At 44.0% G+C, this 27,517-nt stretch overlaps 1 protein-coding gene across 2 annotated transcripts in view; it reads left to right on the forward strand.

Annotated features, from left to right (window-relative positions):
• mtor (mechanistic target of rapamycin kinase) overlaps window positions 1-27,256 on the forward strand; it is a 128,159-nt gene extending 100,903 nt beyond the window's left edge. For both annotated transcript variants that reach the window (XM_039008415.1, XM_039008416.1), the window contains 24 exons: window positions 5,381-5,506; window positions 6,862-6,993; window positions 7,890-8,005; window positions 11,925-12,042; window positions 12,538-12,735; window positions 12,991-13,091; window positions 13,860-13,956; window positions 14,196-14,294; window positions 14,424-14,546; window positions 15,939-16,121; window positions 16,419-16,553; window positions 17,386-17,560; window positions 20,156-20,291; window positions 20,447-20,594; window positions 20,893-21,015; window positions 21,323-21,405; window positions 21,636-21,708; window positions 22,980-23,054; window positions 23,295-23,430; window positions 23,558-23,623; window positions 23,724-23,804; window positions 25,001-25,081; window positions 25,174-25,279; window positions 25,748-27,256. In XM_039008415.1, the coding sequence (XP_038864343.1) occupies window positions 5,381-5,506; window positions 6,862-6,993; window positions 7,890-8,005; window positions 11,925-12,042; window positions 12,538-12,735; window positions 12,991-13,091; window positions 13,860-13,956; window positions 14,196-14,294; window positions 14,424-14,546; window positions 15,939-16,121; window positions 16,419-16,553; window positions 17,386-17,560; window positions 20,156-20,291; window positions 20,447-20,594; window positions 20,893-21,015; window positions 21,323-21,405; window positions 21,636-21,708; window positions 22,980-23,054; window positions 23,295-23,430; window positions 23,558-23,623; window positions 23,724-23,804; window positions 25,001-25,081; window positions 25,174-25,279; window positions 25,748-25,763 (2,727 nt within the window). In that variant the 3' untranslated portion in view covers window positions 25,764-27,256. The remainder of the gene's footprint in view (window positions 1-5,380; window positions 5,507-6,861; window positions 6,994-7,889; window positions 8,006-11,924; window positions 12,043-12,537; window positions 12,736-12,990; window positions 13,092-13,859; window positions 13,957-14,195; window positions 14,295-14,423; window positions 14,547-15,938; window positions 16,122-16,418; window positions 16,554-17,385; window positions 17,561-20,155; window positions 20,292-20,446; window positions 20,595-20,892; window positions 21,016-21,322; window positions 21,406-21,635; window positions 21,709-22,979; window positions 23,055-23,294; window positions 23,431-23,557; window positions 23,624-23,723; window positions 23,805-25,000; window positions 25,082-25,173; window positions 25,280-25,747) is intronic.
• The last annotated feature ends 261 nt before the right edge of the window (window positions 27,257-27,517 follow it).

Here is a 27,517-nt window from a genome sequence, read left to right on the forward strand (position 1 = left end):
ACTAACAGGAATTTAAACAAATTTGTGCACAGCATTTGAGAGAAATACGAATTTTGTGCGTATGAAACACTTCTGGAATCTTTGAAACATGGCACCAACACTTTACATGTTGCGTTTATATTTTTGTTCAGTGTATTTGCCTGTTGTAGAAGTGCTCACTCAGAGAGTGTCAAAATATTCAAGAGATAAAGGTGCTCAAAGTTGAACCATTTTGCATCCCCCACCATACCATGGGACATCCATGTCTTCATCACTGGAAAGGAATACAGGTTGGGTGTCATGCTTTTGCTGATAAATGGACTAAAATGGGAATAACATTTACATTTTCACCTTCAAATGGTACCACAAGGATGTTTGGAGGTCCACACATCAGAGAATGTTAACTTGAATGGGAATATCAATTTTAATTATACTGTCAAACCTCCATAGGAAACCTATTGAAATAATCGAAAGATTGATAGTAGATGATAGTAGAATAGACATGAACATTTAAGTTGATATTGGATGGTGGGTGGACCGGCATGCATCTTTGTGGTAGTAATTAACGTGGTCCCGTGTGGCTCAGTTGGTAGAGCATGGCGCTTGCAACGCCAGAGTTGTGGGTTCATTCCCCACGGGGGGACCAGGATGAATATGTATGAACTTTCCAATTTGTAAGTCGCTCTGGATAAGAGCGTCTGCTAAATGACTTAAATGTAAAATGTAAATGTAAATTAAAGTTAAAATTACAATTCATTTTAAATGTCAATGGTGTACCAGCTAAATTACAGTGGTCTGAAGGGATAGGTCCAATTCTATGATTGAAATGATGCCCACCCTGTATTCAAGAGTATGTGTCGCAACCAATGGCGGGCACAACAAAAAAGCCTCAGAATAAGTAGAGTCTAAGCTACAACATACAGTGCATACCCATTGACTTTTTCTACATTTTGTTGTTACACCATAATGCTAAAATGGATTCAATTGTTTTTTTCTCATCAATCTACACACAATACCCTATAATAACAAAGCAAAAACTAGTTTTTAGAAATGTTTGCTAAAAAAAAATTATATCGTATTTACATAAGTATTCAGACCCTTTACCCAGTACTTTGTTGAAGCAGTGATTACGGCTTCGAGTGTTCTTGGGTATGACACTACAAGCTTGGCACACCTGTATTTGGGGAGTTTCTCCTGTTCCTCTCTGCAGTTTCTCTCAAGCTCTGTCAGGTTGGATGGGGAGAGTCGCTGCACAGCTATTTTCAGGTCTCTCTAGAGATGTTCGATCAGGTTCAAGTTCGGGCTCTGGCTGGGCCACTCGAGGACATTGAGACTTGTCCCGAAGCCATTCCTGCGTTGTCTTGGCTGTGTGCTTAGGGTTGTTGTCCTGTTGGAAGGTGAACCTTCGCCTCAGTCTGAGGTCCTGAGCGCTTTGGAGCAGGTTTTCATCAAGGATCTCTCTGTACTTTGCTCCGTTCATCTTTCCCTCGATCCTAACATCCCCACAGCATGATGCTGCCACCACGCTTCACCTTAGCGATGGTGCCAGGTTTCCTCCAGGTGTGATGCTTGGCACTCATGCCAAAGAATTCAATCTTGGTTTCATTGGACCAGAGAATTTTGTTTCTCATAGTCTGAGAGTCTTTTCATGCCTTTTGGCAAACTGCTGTGGTGGGGTATGCAAAATGGTTCAATTTGAGCCCCTCTATCTCCTGAATGTTTTGTCATTCCGGTCCAAAAAGTTACTTATTCCATGGGCAAACATGTATGGGAAGTTTTGTTTAAATCAAAAGAGATGTTGTCAAAAAGTGATTGAATTCATTGCATAGACACCAACAAGGCTATTATTTACTTCTCCATAAGACCTTAAGGCCTGTCACGTCTTCCAGGGGAATATATAAACCCCTAAACCCTCCTCATGTCTTTGTGTAGTGAAAGGTCTTGATGGTTCCACTCTTTCCATTCATAAAAGAAGAGGAGGTGGGGGGGTTGGATTGCGAGGCTCCAGCAGACAAAACAGGGCTAGTTTAATGGCAGCACCAGAGTCTCAGGGTGAAATGTTGACAGGCTCTTCTTCTCCTGTGATTTACTGGCGACTAACTTGACACATCTGTCAAGAGAGTCGCACACTCCTCCGTCAAACGACCTGGGCTGTGTCCTAAATGGCACCCTATTCCCTTTCTGGTCAAAAGTTGTGCACTATATAGGGAATTGGGTGCCATTTGGGATGCACCCCTGGAATGAAGTGGAAAGCATTTCTGTGAACTGAGAACCAACCACCTGAGACGAGAACCATGTGTCCTCACATAAAAGTCTGGGGCCTCTTAAAAAGTTATTTAAGATTGTTATAGGTTTTGGGGTTTTGCTCTATTTATTTTTCTCCCCAATTTCGTGGTATCCAATTGTTAGTAGTTACTGTCTTGTCTCATCGCTACAACTCCCGTACGGGCTCGGGAGAGACGAAGGTCGAGAGCCATGCGTCCACCGAAACACAACCCAACTAAGCCGCACTGCTTCTTAACACAGAGCGCATCCAACCCGGAAGCCAGCCGCACCAATGTTTCGGAGGAAACACCGTACACCTAGCGACCTGGTTAGCACGCACTGCGCCCGGCCCGCCACAGGAGTCGCTAGTGCGCGATGAGACAAGGATATCCCTACCGGCCAAACCCTCCCTAACCCGGACGACACTAGGCCAATTGTGCGTCGCCCTCATGGACCTCCCGGTCGCGGCCGGCTGCGACAGAGCCTGGGCTCTGAGTCTCTGCGATGCAGTGCCTTAGAACACTGCGCCACCCGGGAGGCCCTGCTCTATTTCATTTTTGACTTGAGTTTGGTTCTGTTTGCATGTGGTTTGCCCTAATTGAAATCATCCTTATTGGTCAGGATGTGTTGCACCTGTCGCCTCGCTAGTCAGTAGTTAGTTTCACCAGTGTTGGCACAGGTGCTATTTAAGAGCGGCTAGCAATACTTGGTGATTTGAAAAGTCATAGTCAATCGATTAATAATATAATAATACTTTTAGCAAACAACTGCCCGAGTTACACCAGGAACGCACAATCCCTCCATCAGTGCTCAGACTGTCCGCAATAGGCTGAGAGAGGCTGGACTGAGAGCTTGTAGGCCTGTTGTAAGGCAGGTCCTCACCAGACATCACTGGCAACAATGTTGCTGGACCAGACAGGACTGGCAAAAAGTGCTCTTCACTGACGAGTCGCGGTTTTGTCTCACCAGGGGTGATGGTCGGATTATCGTCGAAGGAATGAGCGTTACACCGAGGCCTGTACTCTGGAGCGGGATCGATTTGGAGGTGGAGGGTCCGTCATGGTCTGGGGCGGTGTGTCACAGCATTATCAGACTGAGCTTGTCATTGCAGGCAATCTCAACGCTGTGTGTTACAGGGAAGACATCCTCCTCCCTCATGTGGTACCCTTCCTGCAGGCTCATCCTGACATGACCCTCCAGCATGACAATCCCACCAGCCATACTGCTCGTTCTGTGCGTGATTTCCTGCAAGACAGGAATGTCAATGTTCTGCCATGGCCAGCGAAGAGCCCGGATCTCAATCCATTTGAGCACGTCTGGGACCTGTTGGATCGGAGGGTGAGGGCTAGGGCCATTCCCCCCAGAAATGTCTGTGAACTTGCAGGTGCCTTGGTGGAAGAGTGAGGCAACATCTCACAACAAGAACTGGCAAATCTGGTGCAGTCCATGAGGAGGAGATGCACTGCAGTACTTAATGCAGCTTGTGGCCACACCAGATACTGACTGTTACTTGATTTTGACCCCATCTTTGTTCAGGGACACTATTCCATTTATGTTAGTCACGTCTGTGGAACTTGTTCAGTTTGTGTCTCAGTTGTTGAATCTTATGTACATACAAATATTTACACACATTAAGTTTGCTGAAAATAAACACAGTTGACTGAGAGGACGTTTCTTTTTTTACTGTTCAAAAGTTTGGGTCACTTAGAAATGTATTTGTTTTTGAAAGAAAAGCAATTTTTTCCCCATTTAAAATAACATCAAATTGATCAGAAATACAGTGTAGACATTGTTAATGTTGTAAATGACTATTGTAGCTGGAAACGGCAGATTGTCTTTTATGGAATATCTACATAGTTGGATAGAGGCCCATTATCAGCAACCATCACTCCTGTGTTCCAATGGCACGTTGTGTTAGCTAATCCAAGTTATCATTTTAAAAGGCTAATTGAGCATTAGAAAACCCTTTTGCAGTTATGTTAGCACAGCTGAAAACTGTTGTGGTGATTAAATAAGCAATGAAACTGGCCTTCTTTAGACTAGTTGAGTATCTGGAGCATCAGCATTTGTGGGATGCTATCAGGCCAGAAACAAAGGCTTTCTTCTGAAACTTGTCAGTCTATTCTTGTTCTGAGAAATGAAGGCTATTCCATGCAAGGAATTGCCAAGAAACTGAAAATCTCGTACAACGCTGTATACTACTCCCTTCACAGAGCAGCGCAAACTGTCTCTAACCAGAATAGAAAGAGGAGTGGGAGGCCCCGGTGCACAACTGAGCAAGAGGACAAGTACATTTGAGTGTCTAGTTTGAGAAACAGACACCTCACAAATCCTTAACTGGCAGCTTCATTAAATAGTACCCGCAAAACACCAGTCTCAATGTCAACAGTGAAGAGGCGACTCCGGGATGCTGGCCTTCTAGGCAGAGTTCCCCTGTCCTGTGTGTGTTCTTTTGCACATCTTAATCTTTTCTTTTTATTGGCCAGTCTGAGATATAGCTTTTTCTTTGCAACTCTGCTTAGCAGTACAGCATCCCGGAGTCACTTCTTCACTGTTGACGTTGAGACGTTTTTATATATATTATATATACAGTGGGGCAAAAAGGTATTTAGCCAGCCACCAATTGTGCAAGTTCTCCCACTTAAAAAGATGAGAGAGGCCTGTAATTTTCATCAGTAACCCAAATACTTATTTTCCACCATAATTTGCAAATAAATTCATTAAAAATCCTACAATGTGATTTTCTGGATTTTTTTCTCTCATTTTGTCTGTCATAGTTGAAGTGTACCTATGATGAAAATTACAGGCCTCTCATCTTTTTAAGTGGGAGAACTTGCACAATTGGTGGCTGACTAAATACTTTTTTGCCCCACTGTATATATAAATTGTTGTCGGGACCTGTGGTCCGTATTGTCCCCGTTTTGGGTCCGTATCTGCTCCACCAGTTGAGTATGGGGACTCTAGATAATAGAATGGGGGGGGGAAAGACTACCCTACCTGGTCATTGTGTGTGGTTGTGTCTCCTGTAAAGCACTTTGTGACAACTGCTGATGTAAAAAGGGATTTTTGAAATATATGTGATTGATTAATAATAATTATATCATTGATTGATTGCTCTTTGTTTCTCCATCTTTAGGGTTGCCAGCGGATCGTGGAGGACTGGCAGAGGATCCTAATGGTTCGCTCGCTGGTCATCAACCCCCACGAGGACATGCGGACCTGGCTCAAGTACGCCAGTCTCTGTGGCAAGAGTGGACGTCTGGTGAGTTCACTAGCACAGGAACAGCTAATGGGTCATTTGCCAAATGGTTCAAAATAGGAATGTCAGTAAGGGTTATTTTTTTCAACCGGTTAGTCTCCACCATCAACCAGTTATCCTTGAAAAAACATGTATGAAAGCATGATTTGATGCACTCCGTTGTTTAGCTCACGTTTTATGAAGTGTAACATTTCGACCCTGCCTGGACAAAACGTTGCACTCAATAAAACAAAGGGAACATTCACCGGTATCTGGGTATTGATTTCTTTGTCATAAATGGCAACAACAACAAAAAATACACGATTTGTGGTGTTTAGTGACCAGCTTGTTTGGCAATCGGCTTGTATTAACTAATGCATTTCCCTTCAGATACAGCTATAAGCTGTTGTATCAGGTTGAGTTCAAGTGATGTCATTGTCACTTGACATTAGTACAACCAGAATGGAAGGAATTTGCTAAAACAATTCTTTAAAGGGTTTGTGTCAATCCAAGGGGGAATCTATTCTACTGGATTTGGATTCTTACTGACATCCCTATTTTTCCAGTGAACTCAGCTCTCACTGGAACGACTGTGCAAATGTAACGCACCTCTCAGAAATGGCACTGTTTAGAAACCGTACCTCAAACCCGTTTAATGAAAGTGTCACCGTTTTCCCTCCCTGGTGCCAGTTTTATTGCCAGTGATTGTGGGGATTGCAGGCACCCGACCAGCTTTCCAATTGTTTCGCAATCCTTTCAGAACGTTCCGGTATGATGTCAGAGAATTGTGGAGGTTTTCACTCAAAGGAGCGAACATCAATCGACGAGCGAAGAACGTGATTATGGGCAAACGAGCAACATCTAAAAGAATGCCTGCACTGTTTTAAAAGGCCCTTCCACAGGGGACAATGGTTAGTTACTCCCTCCACAGTAGTGTGGTATACTTAAGCTGTTTATTTAGCAAGAGGTTCAAATGAGCCTGGGGAAATCTGGGGGTCTGTACGTCCATGGGAGTTGGAAGCTAGGGCGGTGCTTCTCAAACATTTCCTCGGGACTTTCACAATATTGTTGGAGTCGTTAACTAGCAAACCTGATTCAGCTAATCAAGGGCTTGATTATTAGTTTAATTAGGCGTGCTAGCTCTGGAAAAGATCAACTATGTGAACTGGCTGGGTGTCCCTGACTAGAGGTCTGAGTGGGCTATAGGAGACTGACCTTCAGGTTTTCACCGTTGAGCCCCTTTCTTCCACTTTGGCATTGCTCTGCGGCTGACACTATGCTGCACCTAGCCTCGTGTGTACAGTTTGGGTTTGTGCGTGTGTGAGGTTGAGTATTATGATCAATTATGATTGGATCAATGTGAATCTCTTTTCTCCCAGGCGTTGGCCCACAAGACCCTGGTCCTTCTCCTGGGGGTGGACCCCTCGAAGCAGCTGGACCACCCGCTGCCCACCGCCCACCCCCACGTTACCTATGCCTACATGAAGTACATGTGGAAGAGCCAACACAAGGTATAGTAGCTATACCGTTGTTACAGGCTTTCTCTGTAGCTGAAAAAATAAATAAAAATCTCATTGTTGTGCAACGTAAGGAAATACAGGGCTGTAATGTGTAGGTTCATGAAATATTGTGGACTGTTATGTGTTAGGGAATCAACTGAAGAGCATAAATAACCCAGCAGGGAAAAATGTCACGTCATTCCAACCACACCATTAGAGCAACAGGGGGACCGGTCGATATATAAATTCTCCCACACACACACACTAACTTCCACCCACCCCCCGACCACACACACCTTTACACACACACCTCCTCCCCCCCTCACACACACCATTCTACCACGTGTTCCAAAGTTCCTGGCTCTCCCAGTGTGGGTCTCATTAGGGAAGTGTTGGGGATGCTGGGGCTTGGGCTTACGTAAGTGTGAGCATGCCGCTCCTGGTGCCTGCCATAGGGCTATACTAAGTCCCAGCTGCAGGAGCTGCTCACAAGGCAGGAATCTTAATGACACATGCACCCCAGTCCTTGCCAGAGAGGAGCCATCCATCCCCCCTCTGGACTCTTTGGACTGGGACTGGAACAACGGGGTCCTGTCCAGTATGGGGGGGAAACGTTTTGAAACGGTGAGGCGTTAGGTTCTATAAGAATGCAGATTTTAGTTTTCGGTTGCTTAATGTTTTGCGACACCTGCCCTACTGAACTCTTCAGAAACCCTCCCCAACGGAAGGCAAAAGATAAACGCAGTTAAATATGAAGAGAAACACAGTCAAATTTAACTCTTGTCAGATGTGAGAGAGTGATGTCATAGAGCGTTGGCGACAGCATTCACAGGAGTTGAGTTAAATCCCCGTTTTGAATGAGAGTCCCTTGCCCCCCCCCCCCCTGTTGTTCCTCTGTCCCCCATCAGATCGAAGCCTTCCAGCACATGCAGCACTTTGTCCAGGGGATGCAGCAGCAGGCCCAGCATGCCATCGCCGCCGAGGACCAGCAACACAAGCAGGAGCTCCACAAGCTTATGGCCAGGTCAGGACTCCTACCACAACTACATTAGGGGGGAAAATGTTTTTATTGCAGTGTGTGCTTGAATTCATTTATACACACACACCTTTTCCCAGCCCTTATGTTCTCTCTCACCTAAAAGGGTCACGTACAGAGAGCTGTGCTCTTTCTCCATGACCGTGACCCAACCCTGGTCGTAATACTCCTCCACTCCCTCCCTCGCTCCTTGTACTGGCATTTAGTTTTGCAAACCCGGACAAGTTTAGTCTCTTTTCATTCTACGCAATCACTCACCCCTCAGCCAACGGGCATCCAGGAATCCAGCTACTTATCTTCAACCAAATGTGGCATTGTGTCCACGGGTACTGGAAACCAGGTGTGTCTCTGGCAAGCGAGAACTGTCAGCACCTGGCTGGGCCTACACCCACACCACAGCCCAGCATGTCCCATACTGGCCGGGTGTTGCCCTCTGCCTCTTCACCCTGTCTCCTGTCACATTCTACCATCTTCAACTCTTCTCTCTGTAAGAATAGTTGATGTTTTGTGTTTTGACACAAAATGGCTGCCCAACTACACCTTCAGCGTACGAATGCTGAGCAATGGCAGTGGACGAGTAACATGAGCAGCTGGTCCCGGATCTGTGCTGTGGTTTAGCCTGACGGCCAAGGTTAGAACTGGGGATGGACAAGCTGAATTGAGATCAGTTATGGGCAGAAAGGGACTTTCTCTATTCCTGTTGGAAGCTCTTCCCATTTGCAACAACACCCTTTTTTGCAATGCTCCCAATCACCATTGCTCGTCGCATGTATTTTTGTTTTGTGCTTGTGTATACCGTCAACGGATGAAATATAGAAAGACTCACGTTTTCAGAATGCCTCTACAAGACATGATAGCCTAAGGAAGTTGTTTGTATGCTTGACGGGCCCATGAAAATACTTCCAGCACGATCCCCATTCCCCAAAGCGCTCTCCTTCATGGAGCGGACTTCAAATGAGCGCCCGAGGGAATCTCAGAGGCCAGTTATTTTGGGGGAAAGTTTACTTCTGACACACCAGGTTTTGTGTGTGTTTGTGTGTGAGGTTTTACTCAGTAAAATACTGTGTTTCACGTTAGCCTCCAAATGAACACAAGCAGGGGTAAAAAAACAGTGCTTGAGCTTTATGGGTTGAATGTATTGAAACTTAGGTCGGCAGATGAGCCTACTTACAGTAAAAGGTACGGTTAAAAGGCTCCTCTTAGACACGCACACACACACAGGAGACGAGCCTTCTTACAGTAAAACACTCATCTTAGAGGCACACACACAATATACATACCTCATAATTCTTATGAGGCAACAAGCTAACAGGAAACCAGGAAAGGAGTGTTTCATACCTGCTGTTGCACTTCCAGATTCTAGTTGTCTGTGGAATGGTCGTCTCCACTGTTTTCTTCCAGACGTGCTGACACACTTTCCTGCAAATGGGTTGGCACTGTGGAATGGCGTACAGCTGGTCTGTACACCCACACACACACATACACACACCACCATTTTCCATCCCCGAAAGAATTCATTGTAATTTCAGCGATATGTATTTGCATGTTACGACGCAATGATCATGATAAGACCTGCAATCTCCGGTCTGAGGTTCTGTGGTAACAGAGAAGCACTTCTGGCACTAGTGGTTCTCCCATGCAGATGGTTTTCCTGTGTTTTTCCCTGAAGCGTTTTGTCAGAGGTGACCTGAACCAGTACTGTATTTTCACATGGAAAAAGCACTCCGCAGCGTTACGCAATACTAATGGATCATTTATTAGAAGTGCTCTCTGGAAACGGGTGCAGCGTACAGTTAGGAGCTGAGGGACGGATGGCTGTGCAGGATTCGCCAGTTCCTGGTCAGACGTGTTATAAACCAATCACGAGCTTGGCCCATGTAAATCAAACACGACTCGATTATTTGGCAGTTTGCCTCGAGTGTCTGTGTTTTTTTTATGATGATTGATATAGCAAGCACAACCACTGGGAAGACCGACCACGAGGCAATGTTCCCTCACACTCACCACCAATATAAAACATTGAAAATCACTTAATTGATGCCAAAACCTTTCAGTAGCTAATGCGCCACTGCTTTTAGTAATGACGCCTAAGTATGATAAATGTCTTTGCGCGATTTCCAAGTTTTCCTATCATTCTCTTCTATTTTAAGGGGCTGCACTAGTACTGCGTTGAACATCCATTGCCAACTCCCCCAGACAACTTGTGATGACAGCGAGCACAGTGTATAAGATAACTTCCCCAACAATCTTTTAAAATTGTTACCACAGAACAGACGTTTCTCATAGTAAAGTTAAAGGTGGATTCAGTTAATATCCATTTTCTCCAGAAGTGTCCCACAGATCTTGGCCTTAGGCCTAGGTAAGCATGTCAGTGGCCATACAAGGCAATAGAGGGTAGAGAGGTGTGTGTGGACGAGCCTGGCATTAGAGAGGGGAGATGGACTGCCAGGAAACACCACCTGGAAAGCGTTCATCACACTAACTAACTAGTGTAACAGACTTGGTGTAAGAGCTTCATCTCACATACCAGCCCTTATAGCTGTTGACATGATTGTGTGTTGCTAAGGCAATTTATCGGACTCTGATGCAGCCCTGGGCCCGTATTCACAAACGTCTCAGAAAAGGAGTGCTGATCTAGGACCAGAGGGCTCATTTATCAACCGTGTGTAAATTCCGTACTAAATTCTGACATGCGTGGAGATCCTAGGATTTGCATGCGTCACAAATGATATGCGTTTATCAAACTGTCGCAGGCAACATATACTGTCGCACATGTTTTCATTGATAAATCAGAGCCATATTACATTTGTGCGGTGATGAACAAGCGCTATAACCTCGCCTGGAAAACTTCCTCCATTCAGCTTTTATGGTAATAAAAACGCCCTCATTTGCTGTATGATTTGGAGGAGATGTTGGAACTGGGCCATGATCATTCCTAAAAGAAAGCGCAATGGCAAATGTTATCACATTTCTGTAGAGGAGTGGACAGAATGTTGCAGTGACTTTTCCAAACAAAAAATGCATGCTGCCTAGCGAGTGCCACAACACTGGCCGCACATTCTGCAAGATTGATTGTCCTTTCGACCAATTTAAAAGTAAATGCTACAGCCCACACTTCTATGCAAAAGATACATTGTTTATCAATACATGATTGTGTGTCTCCTACCTTTGGTATAGGATCTGAAATTAAATAGGCTAGGATATGATGTCGTGCTCCTAATCCTATCACGCAGCAATACTGTAGCCTACCCATACTGTCACATACTGTCAAGGCTACCGGTCTATTTACTTTCGAGCGTGCTTGGCTATTGTATTAGTGATTGATAAATGGTAGCCTACTTTCTGTTGTGTAGTGGAAATAATACAATTTAAAATACCAACGGCAAATGCATATTTTATCATTAGGCCTACGTTTTAATGTTTTTATTAGCCTACCATTATTAGTATTCCTGTGCATCAAACACCACCTATTTCCCCCAAAGGAACAGTAAGCCCATTTGCTTGCTATACAGTTGATCAACCTCCTGGTGATTTGCGTGGAGATACGCACACTTTCCTGTCAAGTTCAACATTTTATAAGTACCAACCTTTGCGGGAAAACTGCACGCATGGTTTTGAGTATTTTTTGTGCTCATGCAACTTCATAAAGGAGGCCCCAGGTACTAAGTGTCCATATAAAGGGTCTCAAGATTAGGAGTGCTGATTTAGGATCAGTTTTGCCTTTCAGATCACAAACAAATAAGATTACATGGATAGGAGGGAACCTGATTCTCGATCAGCACTCCTACTCTGAGACACTTCACGAGCGTGGGCCGTATTCTGCTGACGATCTATATAGTGACCAAGACTGTCTCTCCCTATCCCTCTCTCTCTCTCCCCCTCAATCCCTCCTTCCCTCCTTTCCTAGGTGCTTCCTGAAGCTGGGTGAGTGGCAGCTCAGTCTTCAGGGAATTAACGAGAGCACCATCCCCAAAGTGCTACAGTACTACAACCACTCCACGGAGCACGACCGCAACTGGTACAAGGTCAGTGACCCTCTCACGTTTAACCACTCCCCTCCAACCCCTGTCACTCCCATCAGCATTCACGCTGTGGACCTCGTGCTGACTCCTCCATTTACTTAACATACGGTTTGTATGTTATTAGAGACATGAGTTGATTTGAAAGGAACCACGGGCACCTTTGGGCTTGTATAGGCCCATGCCCACACTGCAGGAAAGCCACGCTCTTCCTCTATTGAGAGCCCCCCCCTCACATCTCTCAGTAGCTTCTTACATAACAACCGAGAACATGATCGACATCTGTTTAGACCCAGAACATTCCCCAGAGGGCCGGACTCCTCCAGGACATCTCACGCATCCATCAGTAAACCGGAAACTAATTGGCTAACGGACTGGAAGTTGATGTGATAAGTGCGATAACATTAGTTCAAACATATGTTTCGACGTGTAGACTTTATGTCTTATAATTTTTTTTTTTAAATATATATATTTCTTCACCTGGCATACCTTTTTCCGCAGGCCTGGCACGCATGGGCGGTGATGAACTTTGAGGCAGTGCTTCACTACAAGCACCAGAACCAGGGCCGGGACGAAAAGAAGAAGAAGCGCCACGTCAGCGGCACCAGCGCAAATAGCGAGGCCAGCAACAGCGACAGCGAAGTAGACAGCACCGAGCACAGCCCTGTGCCCTCGCCGGGCCAGAAGAAGGCCAACGAGGTGAGGGCCATCTTAGATTCTCCTTCACCATACTCGTCCACTAACGCTAACCAGCCCTTTCACTTTTCACTCCCGGACAAATTTTGAACTAACTTGACAGACCTGTGCTTCAAATGTTGCATAAATCACAAGTCAATGGGAGACATTGAGAGAATGTTTGAGTTAGGACTATGACTGAATGCCTTGCTTGCTGAAATCAAGGTACAATCATTTGCAATTCTTCCTCATTCTCCCTCTGTTGTTTGGCGAGTTCAGGACCTCTCCAAGACGTTACTCCTCTACACGGTTCCTGCTGTCCAGGGCTTCTTCCGCTCAATCTCCCTCTCCAGAGGGAACAACCTCCAGGACACCCTCAGGTGAGTCCCCACATGGGGCCAGGGCCTATATTCACAAAGAGTCTTAAAAGGACACTCTTACTGACAGTTGTGGCTGCTTGGCGTGATGTATTGTTGTCTCTAACTTCTTGCACTTTGTGCTGTTGTCTGTGCCCAATAATGTTTGTACCATGTTTTGTGCTGCTACTATGTTGTGCTGCTGCCATGTTGTTGTCATGTTGTGTTGCTACAATGCTGTGTTTTCATGTGTTGTTGCCTTGCTATGTTGTTGTCTTAGGTCTCTGTTTATGTAGTGTTCTGTTGTCTCTCTTGTTGTGATGTGTGTTTTGTCCTATATTTTTATTTTATTTATTTTTAATCCCAGCCCCTGTCGCCGCAGGAGGCCTTTTGGTAGGCCGTCATTGTAAATAAGAATTTGTTCTTAACTGACTTGCCTAGTTAAATAAATCCCTTTTTCTAAATCCATTTTAGATCATAATGAATAAGATTAGATGGACAGGGAGCACCTGATCCTAGATCAGCACTCCTACTCTGAGATGGCCAGTAGTCTGAAAGCCCAAACCGATAGACGCTGAGTTGAAATATGTGGAGAGGAAGCCCTCTGGTGGCAGAGAGAAGAGCTCCAATTCCAATTTGTGTCATTGCACGCATTTGATTGCTTGGTGTCAATTTGTTTTGCTTCGAATGCGGTTTGAAATTCAGTTTTTTCTTTTTTCTTCTGAACCTGTCAATAAAGATGCAATGGATACAAGAGACTGTTTTTGACATGATGCTGTTTTCTTTCTCCAGGGTCCTGACCCTCTGGTTTGACTATGGACACTGGCCTGAGGTCAACGAGGCACTGGTGGAGGGTATCAAAACCATTCAGATAGACACCTGGCTACAGGTACGCATCTCACATGCATGTTTTTGGTTTGCTTTTATTGTTCTGTCCATTGTGATAAGGGTACTAGAAAACTGAATTATTCCCAAGGGCCATGTTGGTTTTGGGCCATGAATCATCCATGAAATAGTCATTCAAGAAAGTCTCTTACAGGACGACAGTAACTGAATAGTAATTCCGCATTGCATTGCTCCGGGGTGTTAACAAAATGAAGTCTCCCTCTCTTGCCCCCTCGTCTGCAGGTGATCCCCCAGCTGATTGCCCGCATCGACACTCCCCGTGCTCTGGTTGGCCGCCTCATCCACCAGCTGCTCACCGACATTGGGCGCTACCACCCCCAGGTAATGACATACTGCTGGCATCCAGGCTAGGAGCGATGGCCTAGGACGCATATCTCTGAACTGGTATTGCGTTGATTAACTCTCCCTCCCTCTCGATCACTCGACCTCTCCCCCCCTACCCTCTTCTAGGCTTTGATCTATCCGTTGACCGTGGCCTCCAAGTCAACCACCACTGCCCGCCACAATGCTGCTAACAAGATCCTCAAGAACATGTGTGAACACTGCAATACACTGGTCCAGCAGGCGATCATGGTACGTGATTCCTGTCGGTGTACGCACTCTACCTCACGGTACAGCTAGCAACAAGTGGTTACAGTCTGTTTTACCATTTAGACATACAGAGCCTTCAGAAAGTATCCCCTTGACTTATTCTACATTTTGTTCAGGAGTAAAACATTTACTTAACAAGTCACATAATAAGTTACAAGGACTTAATATTGTTTAACATTGGTAGATAGGTAATACAAAAAGCAGGCATTGAATATCCCTTTGAGCATGGTGAAGTTGTTAATTACTCTTTGGATGGACAATGTCTACACTGTATTTCTGATAAATTTGATGTTATTTTAATGGACAAAAAATGTGCTTTTCTTTCAAAAACAAGGAAAATTCTGAGTGACACCAAATCTTTAGACGGTAGTGTGTGTATATATTTGCAAAAAAAGATATGGGGGTTGGAAGTGATGCAGACAATTACACTGATGGAAGCTACAATCTATCTGCAATATTAAAGCTGATCTACCCCCTAAACAAATATATATATAATACAGGTGTCTTTCCTAACTCGGTAGCAAGAGAGGACGGAAACCGCTCAGGGATTTCACCATGCCAATGGTGACTTTAAACAGTTAGAGTTTAACGGCTGTTATAGGAGAAATCTGAGGATGGATCAACATTGTAGTTACTCCGCAGTACTAACCTAATTGACAAAGAAGGAAGCCTGTACGGAATAAAAAATATTCCAAAACATGCATCCTGTTTGCAACAAGGCACTAAAGTAATACTGCAAAAAATGTGGCAAAGCAATTCACTTTTTGTCCTGAATACAAAGTGTTATGTTTTGGGCAAATACAATTTAGTACTTTACTGAGTACCACTCTCCATATTTTAAAGCATAGTGGTGGCTGCTTCATGTAATGGGTATGCTTGTAATCGTTAAGGACTGGGGAGTGTTTCAGGATAGAAAATAAACTGAATGGAACTAAGCACAGGCAAAATCCTAGAGGAAAACCTGGTTCAATCTGCTTTCCACCAGACACTGGGAGATGAATTCACCTTTCAGGAAAATAACCAATAACGCAAGGCCAAATCAACACTGCAGTTGCTTACCAAGAAGACGGTGAATGTTCCTGAGTGGCAGAGTTACAGTTTTGACTTAATCTACTCGAAAACCTATTGCAAGACCTGAAAATTGTTGTCTAGCAATGATTAACAACAACTTTGACAGAGCTTGAAGAATTTTGAAAAGAATAATGGGCAAATGTTGCACAATCCAGGTGTGGAAAGCTCTTAGATACTTACCCAGAAAGACAGAGTATTGACTCAGGGGTGTGAATACTTTTGTAAATGATATATTTCATTTTCAATAAATCTGAAGAAAATGTACCTGTTTCCGAAGGCATGAGTCACTTCCTGTCTCCCCAGGTGAGCGAGGAGCTGATCCGGGTGGCCATTCTGTGGCACGAGATGTGGCACGAGGGCCTGGAGGAGGCCTCCCGCCTCTACTTTGGCGAGCGCAACGTGAAGGGTATGTTCGCTGTGCTGGAGCCCCTTCACGCCATGATGGAGAGGGGCCCGCAGACCCTCAAAGAGACCTCCTTCAACCAGGTCCGTCTTTTGTTTTCTTTTGTCTTTTTTAAAGTCTTGTTTATAGTCTTTATTTTGTAATGTATTTTTTCCTCTTTTTAACATTTAATTTACCAAGTTACAATGAGTGACACATGTGCAGAAATCCCATGTAGATGTCAATTGGAGACATTGAGGAAGTGTATGAGTTGAAAGTTAGGATTAGTCCCGCAGTCAAATGACCAATTGACAATGATGTGTAGTGCTCTTTGACCTGGATTATTGGTAAATGGCTGGACAGGTGAAGTGAATTGGCTGCGGTTCTGTGTGTTATGACAGGCCTACGGGAGGGACCTCATGGAGGCCCAGGATTGGTGCAGGAAGTACATGCGCTCGGGCAACGTGAAGGACCTGACCCAAGCATGGGACCTGTACTACCACGTCTTCAGACGGATCTCCAAGCAGCTACCACAGGTGAGAGAATCACACCAACCTACTCACACTCTGCTCAAGTCAGTTTGGGCTGTCTCCTAACGTAAATCCTACACTGAGGCCAATTGGAGACCTGCCAGTCTTCGTCTGAATTCAAGAATCTCTCTCCTCTTCGGAATCAGCCCTTCGTTGGTTGTGCCAGTTTACAAACTAAAGCATTCAGTGAAAGGAGTCAAGTTGGCTCACAACCAGTTATGTGTGGGTAGTGTACATTGCTACATTCACATCTTTCTTCAGAGCTATGAGATTTTATTTTGCTAGTCTTGTTAAGGCCCACGTTCATTTATCCCTTGACACTGTAAGCTGATATATCTAGGTCATGTCAGCATCCTGAAACAATGCAACCCATTCAGCGATGATCCTGAAGTGGCTGCTAGTGGAAAATAAATAGCGCTTCCTAGGTGTTGTGTCTGTCTCAGTTGTTGTTCCAGGTTAAGCCAAATGCATTCTCATCGCTACAGTATTTCACTGTAATAGGCCAACAATAGCAAAACTCCTTCAGAGTCAAGTGAAAAGAGTACACCAGTGGGTAGTTTTGTATCCTTTATTTATACAGGTGAACCCATTGAGATGAGACGCCTTTCCTATGAGGACCTGTCTAGACAGTGCACGAGCAAAAGAGACAGACGGTTAAAGTGGTGACAGTGAAAGACGGAGTGAGAGACTGAAAGAGGCAGATTGACGGTTGGAACGCGGCACAATGAACCCTTTCATCTGCCAGTAATCTGATCTCCCTCCTCTCTCTCTCTCCCCTCATCTATCCATTATTTTATCCATTGATCCCTCCCCCATCCATTCCTTCCTGTGTCCCAAGCTGACCTCCTTGGAGCTGCAGTACGTGTCCCCCAAGCTGCTGATGTGCAGGGACCTGGAGCTGGCCGTGCCGGGGACCTACGACCCCAACCAGCCCATCATCCGAATCCAGTCCATCGCCCCCTCGCTGCAGGTCATCACCTCCAAGCAGCGGCCGCGCAAACTCACCATCATGGGTAAGACAACCACATAGTCTCCGAACAATGCCCCCGCAGATTCACCTACATGGGTAAGACAACCACATAGCCTCCGAACAATGCCCCCGCAGATTCACCTACATGGGTAAGACAACCACATAGCCTCCGAACAATGCCCCCGCAGATTCACCTACATGGGTAAGACAACCACATAGCCTCCGAACAATGCCCCCGCAGATTCACCTACATGGGTAAGACAACCACATAGCCTCCGAACAATGCCCCCGCAGATTCACCTACATGGGTAAGACAACCACATAGCCTCCGAACAATGCCCCCGCAGATTCACCTACATGGGTAAGACAACCACATAGTCTCCGAACAATGCCCCCGCAGATTCACCTACATGGGTAAGACAACCACATAGCCTCCGAACAATGCCCCCGCAGATTCACCTACATGGGTAAGACAACCACATAGCCTCCGAACAATGCCCCCGCAGATTCACCTACATGGGTAAGACAACCACATAGTCTCCGAACAATGCCCCCGCAGATTCACCTACATGGGTAAGACAACCACATAGCCTCCGAACAATGCCCCCGCAGATTCACCTACATGGGTAAGACAACCACATAGCCTCCGAACAATGCCCCCGCAGATTCACCTACATGGGTAAGACAACCACATAGCCTCCGAACAATGCCCCCGCAGATTCACCTACATGGGTAAGACAACCACATAGCCTCCGAACAATGCCCCCGCAGATTCACCTACATGGGTAAGACAACCACATAGCCTCCGAACAATGCCCCCGCAGATTCACCTACATGGGTAAGACAACCACATAGCCTCCGAACAATGCCCCCGCAGATTCACCTACATGGGTAAGACAACCACATAGCCTCCGAACAATGCCCCCGCAGATTCACCTACATGGGTAAGACAACCACATAGCCTCCGAACAATGCCCCCGCAGATTCACCTACATGGGTAAGACAACCACATAGCCTCCGAACAATGCCCCCGCAGATTCACCTACATGGGTAAGACAACCACATAGCCTCCGAACAATGCCCCCGCAGATTCACCATCATGGGTAAGACAACCAACCACGAGGCCAATAAGAATAAATAGAAAGGGCATCTCCATTCAAATCAATGATGATGACACAAGGGGTGGACAGGCAGCCATTTTGAGTGTACCCATGTAAGGAAGTAAAAACAGGAAGTGTACCCTTTAATTAAATGCGGAAGACACATTTCAGTTGAATGCATTCAGTTGTACAACTAACTAGGTATCCCCCTTTCCCGTTCTCTTAATCTGTGCTGTGATTTGTTGAGTCATCTCGACTGGCATTACAAAAAATGGATTCCATTGTCATGAGCCACATCAGTTAGCGTCTTTTGAATGAACATTCTACATTACCATGGCAATCCAGCATCAGTTGATGGAATATTCAAAAATACAAAGGAATTTATTGCGTCACAATACCAGGCAGCCATTGCGATGGTACACATGAGTTTGGCAGTCAATTGCCAGGTTTTGAGCTTCCAAGCCCATTCTATTCATTATTATTTCTATGATTAGACCCACCATTTACCATTGATGGAAATGAATCGAGAGGGAATAGGATTAGTGGGGACAGGGGACTACATGCCCATTGTCCTACTGCGTCCACTGGGAGTATTGGCTAACTACACAAGGAGTTAGCTAACTAAGTATGTATGACCATCATAGTAGTAGGGGTATTAGATTTTTTTTTAAATCCCATTTGTTTAAAAATGAGTGTGTAGGGCTATTAAACGATAACATTTAATCAAGTTAATCGCAGGATTTGCTGTGATTTATTCTCACATTTTGAATTTGCTCAAATGAAGCTGTAATTTTAAGATTTTCATACAAAAAAATTGTACAGGAACATTGACATCTTGATTTTGTCTAAAGTAACAGTTAGAAAAATTAGGTAAATTGAGAAAGCACACTTTCTTTAACCTCAATTGTAACTTGTTTTCACAGTCCATTGTTTTCAGCTGTAGAGATTATGTATTTGGGATGTTTTCAGTGATTTTTAACACTTTCAGACAATGCAATTAATCGCAAAATAAGTAACTTGTGCACTAAAATTACTAAAAGTGATTAACTGATTAACTCTGACCGCCCTAAAGATGACAAGTCAGGTCATCTATAGATCAATGAGAAATGCAAACATGCTGTCTTTTGGAGCAATTTACTGAGTCAGAAGTATAATCAATATGTGGTATGAGTCATGCCATCTACCTGTGTATAATGCCATTATTGTCCTCTGCAGTTTAGCAATGTGATGACAAAGGATTATCCCGCAACAGAATTTTTCATCCCACTGTCATTGTAAAGTGATAAACAGAATTTTACACTAATTCGCATGCATAGGAGTTCAGGGGCTATATGTATCAACAAGTGTCTCAGAGCAGGAGTGATCAAGCGTCTCAGAGCAGGAGTGCTGTTCTACAATCAGGCCCCCCTATCCATGCAGTCTAATTCATTACGATCTTAAAAGCAAAACTGATCCTAGATCAGCACTCCTACTCTCAGACGCCAGTTGAATGAAAGCCACTGACTGAGAGTTGACCTGTGTTGTGGTTCCCCCTGCAGGCAGCAATGGCCATGAGTTCATGTTCCTCCTGAAGGGCCATGAGGACCTGCGGCAGGACGAGAGGGTCATGCAACTCTTTGGCCTGGTCAACACACTGCTGGCCAATGACCCAGCCTCTCTACGCAAAAACCTCAGGTAGACAGTACACACACATTTCAAGATTAATGGCTGGATTATTGCCATCAGGGGGTGAGAGTGTGTGTGAGAGATTTTCAGTGTCTGCTGTGCTTCTGTAAAAAAAATATATAATTTCCCAGTTACCATTTTTGTGTATTGTGTCCCTCTCTCAGCATCCAGCGCTACGCAGTGATTCCCCTGTCCACCAACTCTGGTCTAATTGGCTGGGTGCCTCACTGCGACACCCTCCACGCCCTCATCAGAGACTACCGGGAGAAGAAGAAGATCCTGCTCAACATCGAGCACCGCATTATGCTCAGGGTAAGAACCTGTTCAGAATGGTGCTTTTTAGACATGGTGTACACTGAGCAGAGCACTTGCTATTACTAACCATCTGTTGATTAGCCATGAAGTTAAAGGGAATGTACACTTTTATACACAATATAATATGAATGTTGTTACTTGTCCACTACTCTTAAATGTCAAGTCTCAAGAAGAAAAAAAGACAAATAAAGTATTTATCCGTGAACTGAAAAAACGTTAAACAAATGGACAATGAGGTTCTATTTTACGACCAAAGGTTGTGCCATTTTGATGTTGTGGTGTGTATGTTTGTTAGATGGCTCCAGACTATGATCACCTGACCCTGATGGAGAAGGTGGAGGTGTTTGAGCACGCCGTCAACAACACGGCCGGAGACGACCTGGCCAAGCTGCTGTGGCTGAAGAGCCCCAGCTCTGAGGTAAAACCCTGTTTCAACCTTACAGACAGTTGTCATAAGACTGACATACCTCTGTTTACCACCCGTAAAGCAGTCTGACATAGCACGTCATTAGGTGTTATAGCTAACAACTGACCACTCAACTGACCACTCACATAAGGCTGCTGAAGACTAATTAAAGGTGGTATCTGTAACAATTTAGTGATCATTTCAATTTCCTCATGGTTTTTTGAAGAATGTGGCTCAGAAATACCTGGAATATCTTGGTTCTGCTTTCTGTTGCAGGGACGTAAAGTAGTGTTATGTTCACTCCTGTTCTTCTTCTCAGGTTTGGTTTGACAGGAGGACCAATTACACACGCTCCCTGGCTGTGATGTCAATGGTGGGCTACATCCTGGGCCTCGGAGACAGGTGAGGCTCTCCACCAATAAAAGTTCAGCAGTGGTAGCAGATGTTTAAAAAGTGAAATCATCTTGCTTTGCAGGTGTATTGGAGCAGATTTATTGAACCGTTAATATACACAACATACAAAGTATCAAATAGTTATGTTCGTGCATGGGGATGAAACATTAGCATGGAAATAAATATGTGGTCCAGTGTGTAGACTACCCTCACTCAGTTTCTCTCCATTTCCTCTACAGGCATCCATCCAACTTGATGTTGGACAGACTAAGTGGCAAGATCCTCCACATTGATTTTGGGGATTGCTTTGAGGTGAGCAGGGGCCTCCAAAATCGGAACCCTGACTGAATGTATACTATTTATACAAAGTATGTGGACACCCCTTCAAATTAGTGGATTTGGCTATTTCAGCCACACCCGTTGTTGACAGGTGTATAAAATCGAGCACACAGCCATGCAATCGCCATAGACAAACATTGGCAGTAGGATGTCCTTGAAGAGCTCAGTGACTTTCAATATGGCATCGTCATAGGATGCCACCTTTCCAACAAGTCAGTTCATCAAATTTCTGTCCTCCTAGATCTGCCCTTGTCAACTGTAAGTGCTGTTATTGTGAATTGGAAACGTCTAGGAGCAACAACGGTTCAGCCGCAAAGTGGTAGGCCACACAAGCTTACAGAATGTGATCGCCGAGTGCTGAAGCTCGTAGCCCGTAAAAAATCTTCTGTCCTCGGTTGCTACCGAGTTCCAAACGGCCTCTGTAAGCAACGTCAGCACAAGAACTGTTCATTAGGTGATTCATGAAATGAGTTTCCATGGCCGAGCAGCCGCACACAAGCCTAAGATCAACATGCGCAATGCCAAGCTTCAGCTGGAGTGGTGTAAAGCTCGCCGCCATTGGAAGCACGTTCTCTGGAGTGATGAATCACACTTCACCATCTGGCAGTCTGACGGACGAATCTGGGTTTGGCGGATGCCAGGAGAACGCTACCTGCCCGAATGCGTAGTGCCAACTGTAAAGTTTGTTGGAGGAATAATGGTCTGGGGCTGTTTTTCATGGTTCAGGCCCCTTAGTTCCAGTGAAGGGAAATCTTAACTCTACAGCATACAATTACATTCTAGATGATTCTGTGCTTCCAACTTTGAGGCAACAGTTTTGGGAAGGACCTTTCCTGTTTCAGCATGGCAAGAACCCCGTGCACAAAGCGAGGTCTATACAGAAATGGTTTGTTGAGATCAGTGTGGAAGAACTTGACTGGCCTGACCTCAACCACATCGAACACCTTTTAGATTAATTGGAATGCCGACTGCGAAGCCAGGCCTAATCGCTCAACATCAGTTCCCGACCTCACTAATGATCTTGTGGCTGCATGGAAGCAATCCCTGCAGCAATGTTCCAACATCTAGTGGAAAGCCTTCCCAGAAGAGTGGAGGCTGTTATAACAGCAAAGGAGGGACCAACTCCATATTAATGCCCATGATTTTGGAATGAGATGTTCACATAGCAGGTGTCCACATACCTTTGGTCATGTAGTGTATCTGTGAACATTGTCAATGTTTTATAAATGTTTTTCCCACTACAGGTTGCCATGACCAGGGAGAAGTTCCCGGAGAAGATTCCTTTCAGACTGACAAGAATGCTGACGAATGCCATGGAGGTAGGAGGAATAACTCTCAGTGGTTTTATTTGACATACTCTTGTCAATAGTTCACATTTGCCTCTGTCATAGAAGGCACTTAATCCTGCAACTCAATTGAGGGTTTGCACTGCAGACTTGAGGAGCGAAGCAAAGATTTCCGGCTGGCACCCAGGCTACAATTACCTATCAGAACAGACAATAAAACTCCCCTCTCTGTTCTGTCAATCAATGTGTCCCTCCCCTGTGTGTGTTGGTCAGGTGACAGGGCTGGATGGGAACTACAGGATCACATGTCACACGGTGATGGAGGTGCTGAGGGAGCACAGGGACAGTGTCATGGCCGTACTGGAGGCCTTCGTCTACGACCCACTGCTCAACTGGAGACTGATGGACAGTAAGGAAACCACTCCGAAACGCCTCAAAACATCTTGAAAGCATCTTAAACACTTAAATACCTTTAAACCATCTGAAAACAACGACCCGGCAAACAATTGAGCCCTCTCTTTCTTTGTGGTCCACAGCGAACACCAAGGGAAACAAGCGATCCAGGACCAGAACTGACTCCTACACTGCTGGACAATCAGTCGGTGAGTGTGAAACAAGACGTCCATTTTGTGTCACTAACAACATCTAGAATGTTTCCAGACTGAATGCATCTTTCTGTGCTGTGTCTGTTGTCCAATGCAGAAGCACTGGAGGGGATCGACCTTGGTGAGACCACACACAAGAAACCAGGAACTACCGTGCCTGAATCCATTCATTCCTTCCGTGAGTCTTTGGCTCAAGCCAATACTGTAAAAATGCATGAGGCTAACATTCCTAGTAGTTTCTATGGTGGCTATGTTTGTTAACGCTAGAAATGGTGGGCCTCGAGGGACCCCACTTCGAGCCAATGACTTATCTTTTGGACTTCAACATTCTAACAGTCTAATAAATACATTTCATATATGCTATTGGAAAAATTTTCATTTGGTTATGTTTATGAAGGTCTTAGGTAACATTAGAATATGAAGAACATAATATTTTTCAATACTTTATTTTGCTGTAAGCTATATATACAAACATTAAAAACACAAAAAAATGTTTTCCATCACAAAGAAATCTATTATAATTTTGTTTTGGCGGGTCTTAAGAAGCATTATGGAAATAAGAAAATGTATTTCAAAGAACAGAATAGCATATTTTAAGTTGTTTTATGTTACTAGTCTTTGCTTAGGCATGTTCACGTGTGGAGCGCCTAAAACAATGGTCATTCTTAGAAAAAGTGGTATTTTGAAATAGAGCTCACCTCTTACATTTTTTGGTTATTTGGCAAAGCTACGTGTTCTAGAAACTGCTCTTTCTGCTCTGTCTGATGCTATATAGAAATCAAAATGTCTTACCTGAATCTAATCTAACTAACTGTAAGAGGATTTGAAAAAGTGTAATTTTGGAGCTCCGTTTTCCTGCCTCTGTGTCAGTTCCAAGCTGCCCATCTCTTCATATACAATTTGACAATTGATAATATTTTCACCCATCAGACTATTGTCAATTTAATCTTGTCTTTTGGCTAATGTGTGAAATTAGTTTCGATATAGTTTAGGTGTAATTTCGACGGGCCATCAGCTGCTCAGGCTGACTGGCGGTGAATGAGGGTCAAATTCTCTTTGTGATATCTAAATTTGAACAACATACGTGTGTTAAATATACTTATTTAGGATAAGTCAAGGACATGGATGGGGGAGACATGACTAAAAATGTAAATGTGTTTTGTCAACATGACGCTTCCTGTGTTAAAACACAGCTATGAATAGTTGCTGAGTGGCAAGTAGCTTCTATTGGTTTTTCTTTCCTCAACAATCCTTGTGGAGGATATTGGTATGTGGAAGTACTATCTTTGCTTGTTGTTGGCCCAAATATTTCCTCAAATGGCTGCTGGTACACATGTTAGTGTATCAGTCATCACTGTGTTCCTCTCCCATCAGTTGGAGATGGCACTGTCCAGCCTGAGGCCCTGAATAAAAAGGCTATCCAGATTATCAACAGAGTACGAGACAAGCTGACTGGTAAGTCTTTCCCTACACATGTAACTAAAAATGCTAGGCTATGCTAGCATATTAGCATTCATTGACTAATATGTGTTGCTTTTCCCCATCAGGGCGTGATTTCTCACACGATGAGACTCTGGATGTGCCAACCCAAGTGGAGCTCCTCATCAAGCAGGCGACGTCGCACGAGAACCTGTGCCAGTGTTATATTGGATGGTCAGTATGATCTGTTTGTTCTTAGTTAGCATCAGTTAGCCTACTGTTAGTTAGCATCAGACTAATACTGTAAGTTGGCATCAGTTAGCCTAGTACTCTTAGTGAGCATCTGCTAGCAAAGTACTGTTAGTTAGCATCAGTTAGACTAGCGCTGTTAGTTAGCATCAGTTAGCCTAGTACTATTAGTTAGCATTAGTTAGCCTAGCCTGTGCTACATTGGCTCGTTACCATCATCAGTAACTGTTAGTTCGCATCAATTAGCCTAGCCTGGGTGCCGGACTGTTTCAGCATTCAACAATGCTATGGCACTGCCATGCTGTTTGACAATACAACTATAAGTTGCCTAAAGCAGGATCAGAGAGGTACCCAAACTACAAAAAAGTGTCTTGGTTGGGAAAACATTTGTGGCTTATGTTGGGAAAATTTTTAACAATGGTCACTGAACTTGTATTGTTTTTCATCCCCCAGGTGTCCATTTTGGTAGAAGAGCTACACTTGAAGAGTTACACAGCCTGTTTTCATCAAGTAACCATGAACTTACTTGGTAACTATGTACTTAAATGGTTAAGTCGTGAGAGATGGTCCATGGCAAGGAATTACATTTCCGAAGCTCTTTATCAAATTATGCCATGCTGACAGTGGTTTCAAGCATTTTACATTCACTTAGCTAATTACTTCCAATTTGGTTCCCTCATTTGTGTATTTTCAAAGAAGAAGAAATCGGGGGACTCGAGGAGCGCTGATTTAAAACAGAAACAAGTAAAGAAGAAGCCTCCGATAATCAAATTAGCGCCAAATCCTTAGTTTTAAGTAATGACTCATTAAACATTTAATCCCAGGATGTAATACCATGTAAAGGTAACAGCTACAATTATGTACTGTACAAGGTAACAACCTGGGCCTCGTTTCCCAGTTGCGATGTAACTTAAGCATTACAATGATCGTGTCAGATGCCTCGTTATTTATGAGCCACATTTTAAAGTATTTCCCAAACAAGCATGTAGAGAGAATGTTCACTAAGTGCGTCGTTAGACCATGTGTCGATACTGATCGGATCGAAAGAAAAGCATCTCTGCTCTCGAATCAGCTTTCTCCATTCAGGTCTTACCTTAGCATTAAAATTATTACACAATACTGATGACAGAACAGCTGTCATCTAGATTTGGCACATGAGCACATGTTGTTACACATTTTTTAAATATATTGTAGCAAAAATTATAGACGGAATTAGCTGTCTAGAATTAGCTAAATATAATTAAATTGATTGAACATAACATTTATTTCAATGTAGCCTATAATGTATTTCTCTTTTGCAGTCATCTCAGTTTTCATTTGAAGCAATGTTTTATTCTTCGCTTGTTACAATTACAAAGACATTGGCAACTTTGTATTTGTAGTCAACTTTGTTCTGAAGTTGACTACAACGGAGATCTGCTGTGTATAAAGTGACGTGGAATGGCAAAGAAGCATCTAACAACGCACTTAGCTGTTCTACCAGTGGTCTGAGGTAGTCCGTAAATAACACGCGCTTTCAAGTGTAACTTTAGTGACAATGTTTTGGGGAAACAGCTACTAAAGATACATTGTACGAAGGTTCTGACGATGGCTTTGGGAAACGAGGCCCTGGTTATTTGCTAGTGCTTATTGCTCAAGGCACTGGCTGTAAGAGGAAGTGCTGCCCAGTGTTTAATTATGTCATTGTCATCATGCTAATGCTTTCTACTGTGGCCATATTTGTAACACGTTTTTTTTTTTAATCATTTAACTTGTTGCATCTGCTTCATAGTCCTTCATAGACCACTAGTCCATTGTATTATTGTGTGTTTATGTGACTATTTGAGTAACATACTGTATGCCTTTTGCTAATTTAAATATTATTGAAGGGTGTCCCATAATAGAATATGAATGGGAGTATTTGATTTAAGATGGTTGCATGCATAATTCTATGCCAATAAATAAAGATATATTGATACTTGTCTTGTGCTCTTTGCCATTGTCCAAATATTTATGATAATGCTGATCATGTTTGTATGCTTAAATGTTCCCTGCCTTTGCGTATCATCACCATATTTTCCTATAAACGAACATACAATTATGAAACTTCAGAAGCTATTTTAAATACATTTTCTTGGTCCTAAGGTCATGAAATGTTCATATTACATTGCAGGGAGTTTCTGTAAATACAATTTTGAAAATGTCGTTTTCATCCACCATCCATCTACTTTTTCTGCTATAAAT

This window comes from Salvelinus namaycush, chromosome 14, assembly GCF_016432855.1.
Source record: "Salvelinus namaycush isolate Seneca chromosome 14, SaNama_1.0, whole genome shotgun sequence".
NCBI classification, from domain to species: Eukaryota; Metazoa; Chordata; class Actinopteri; order Salmoniformes; family Salmonidae; genus Salvelinus; species Salvelinus namaycush.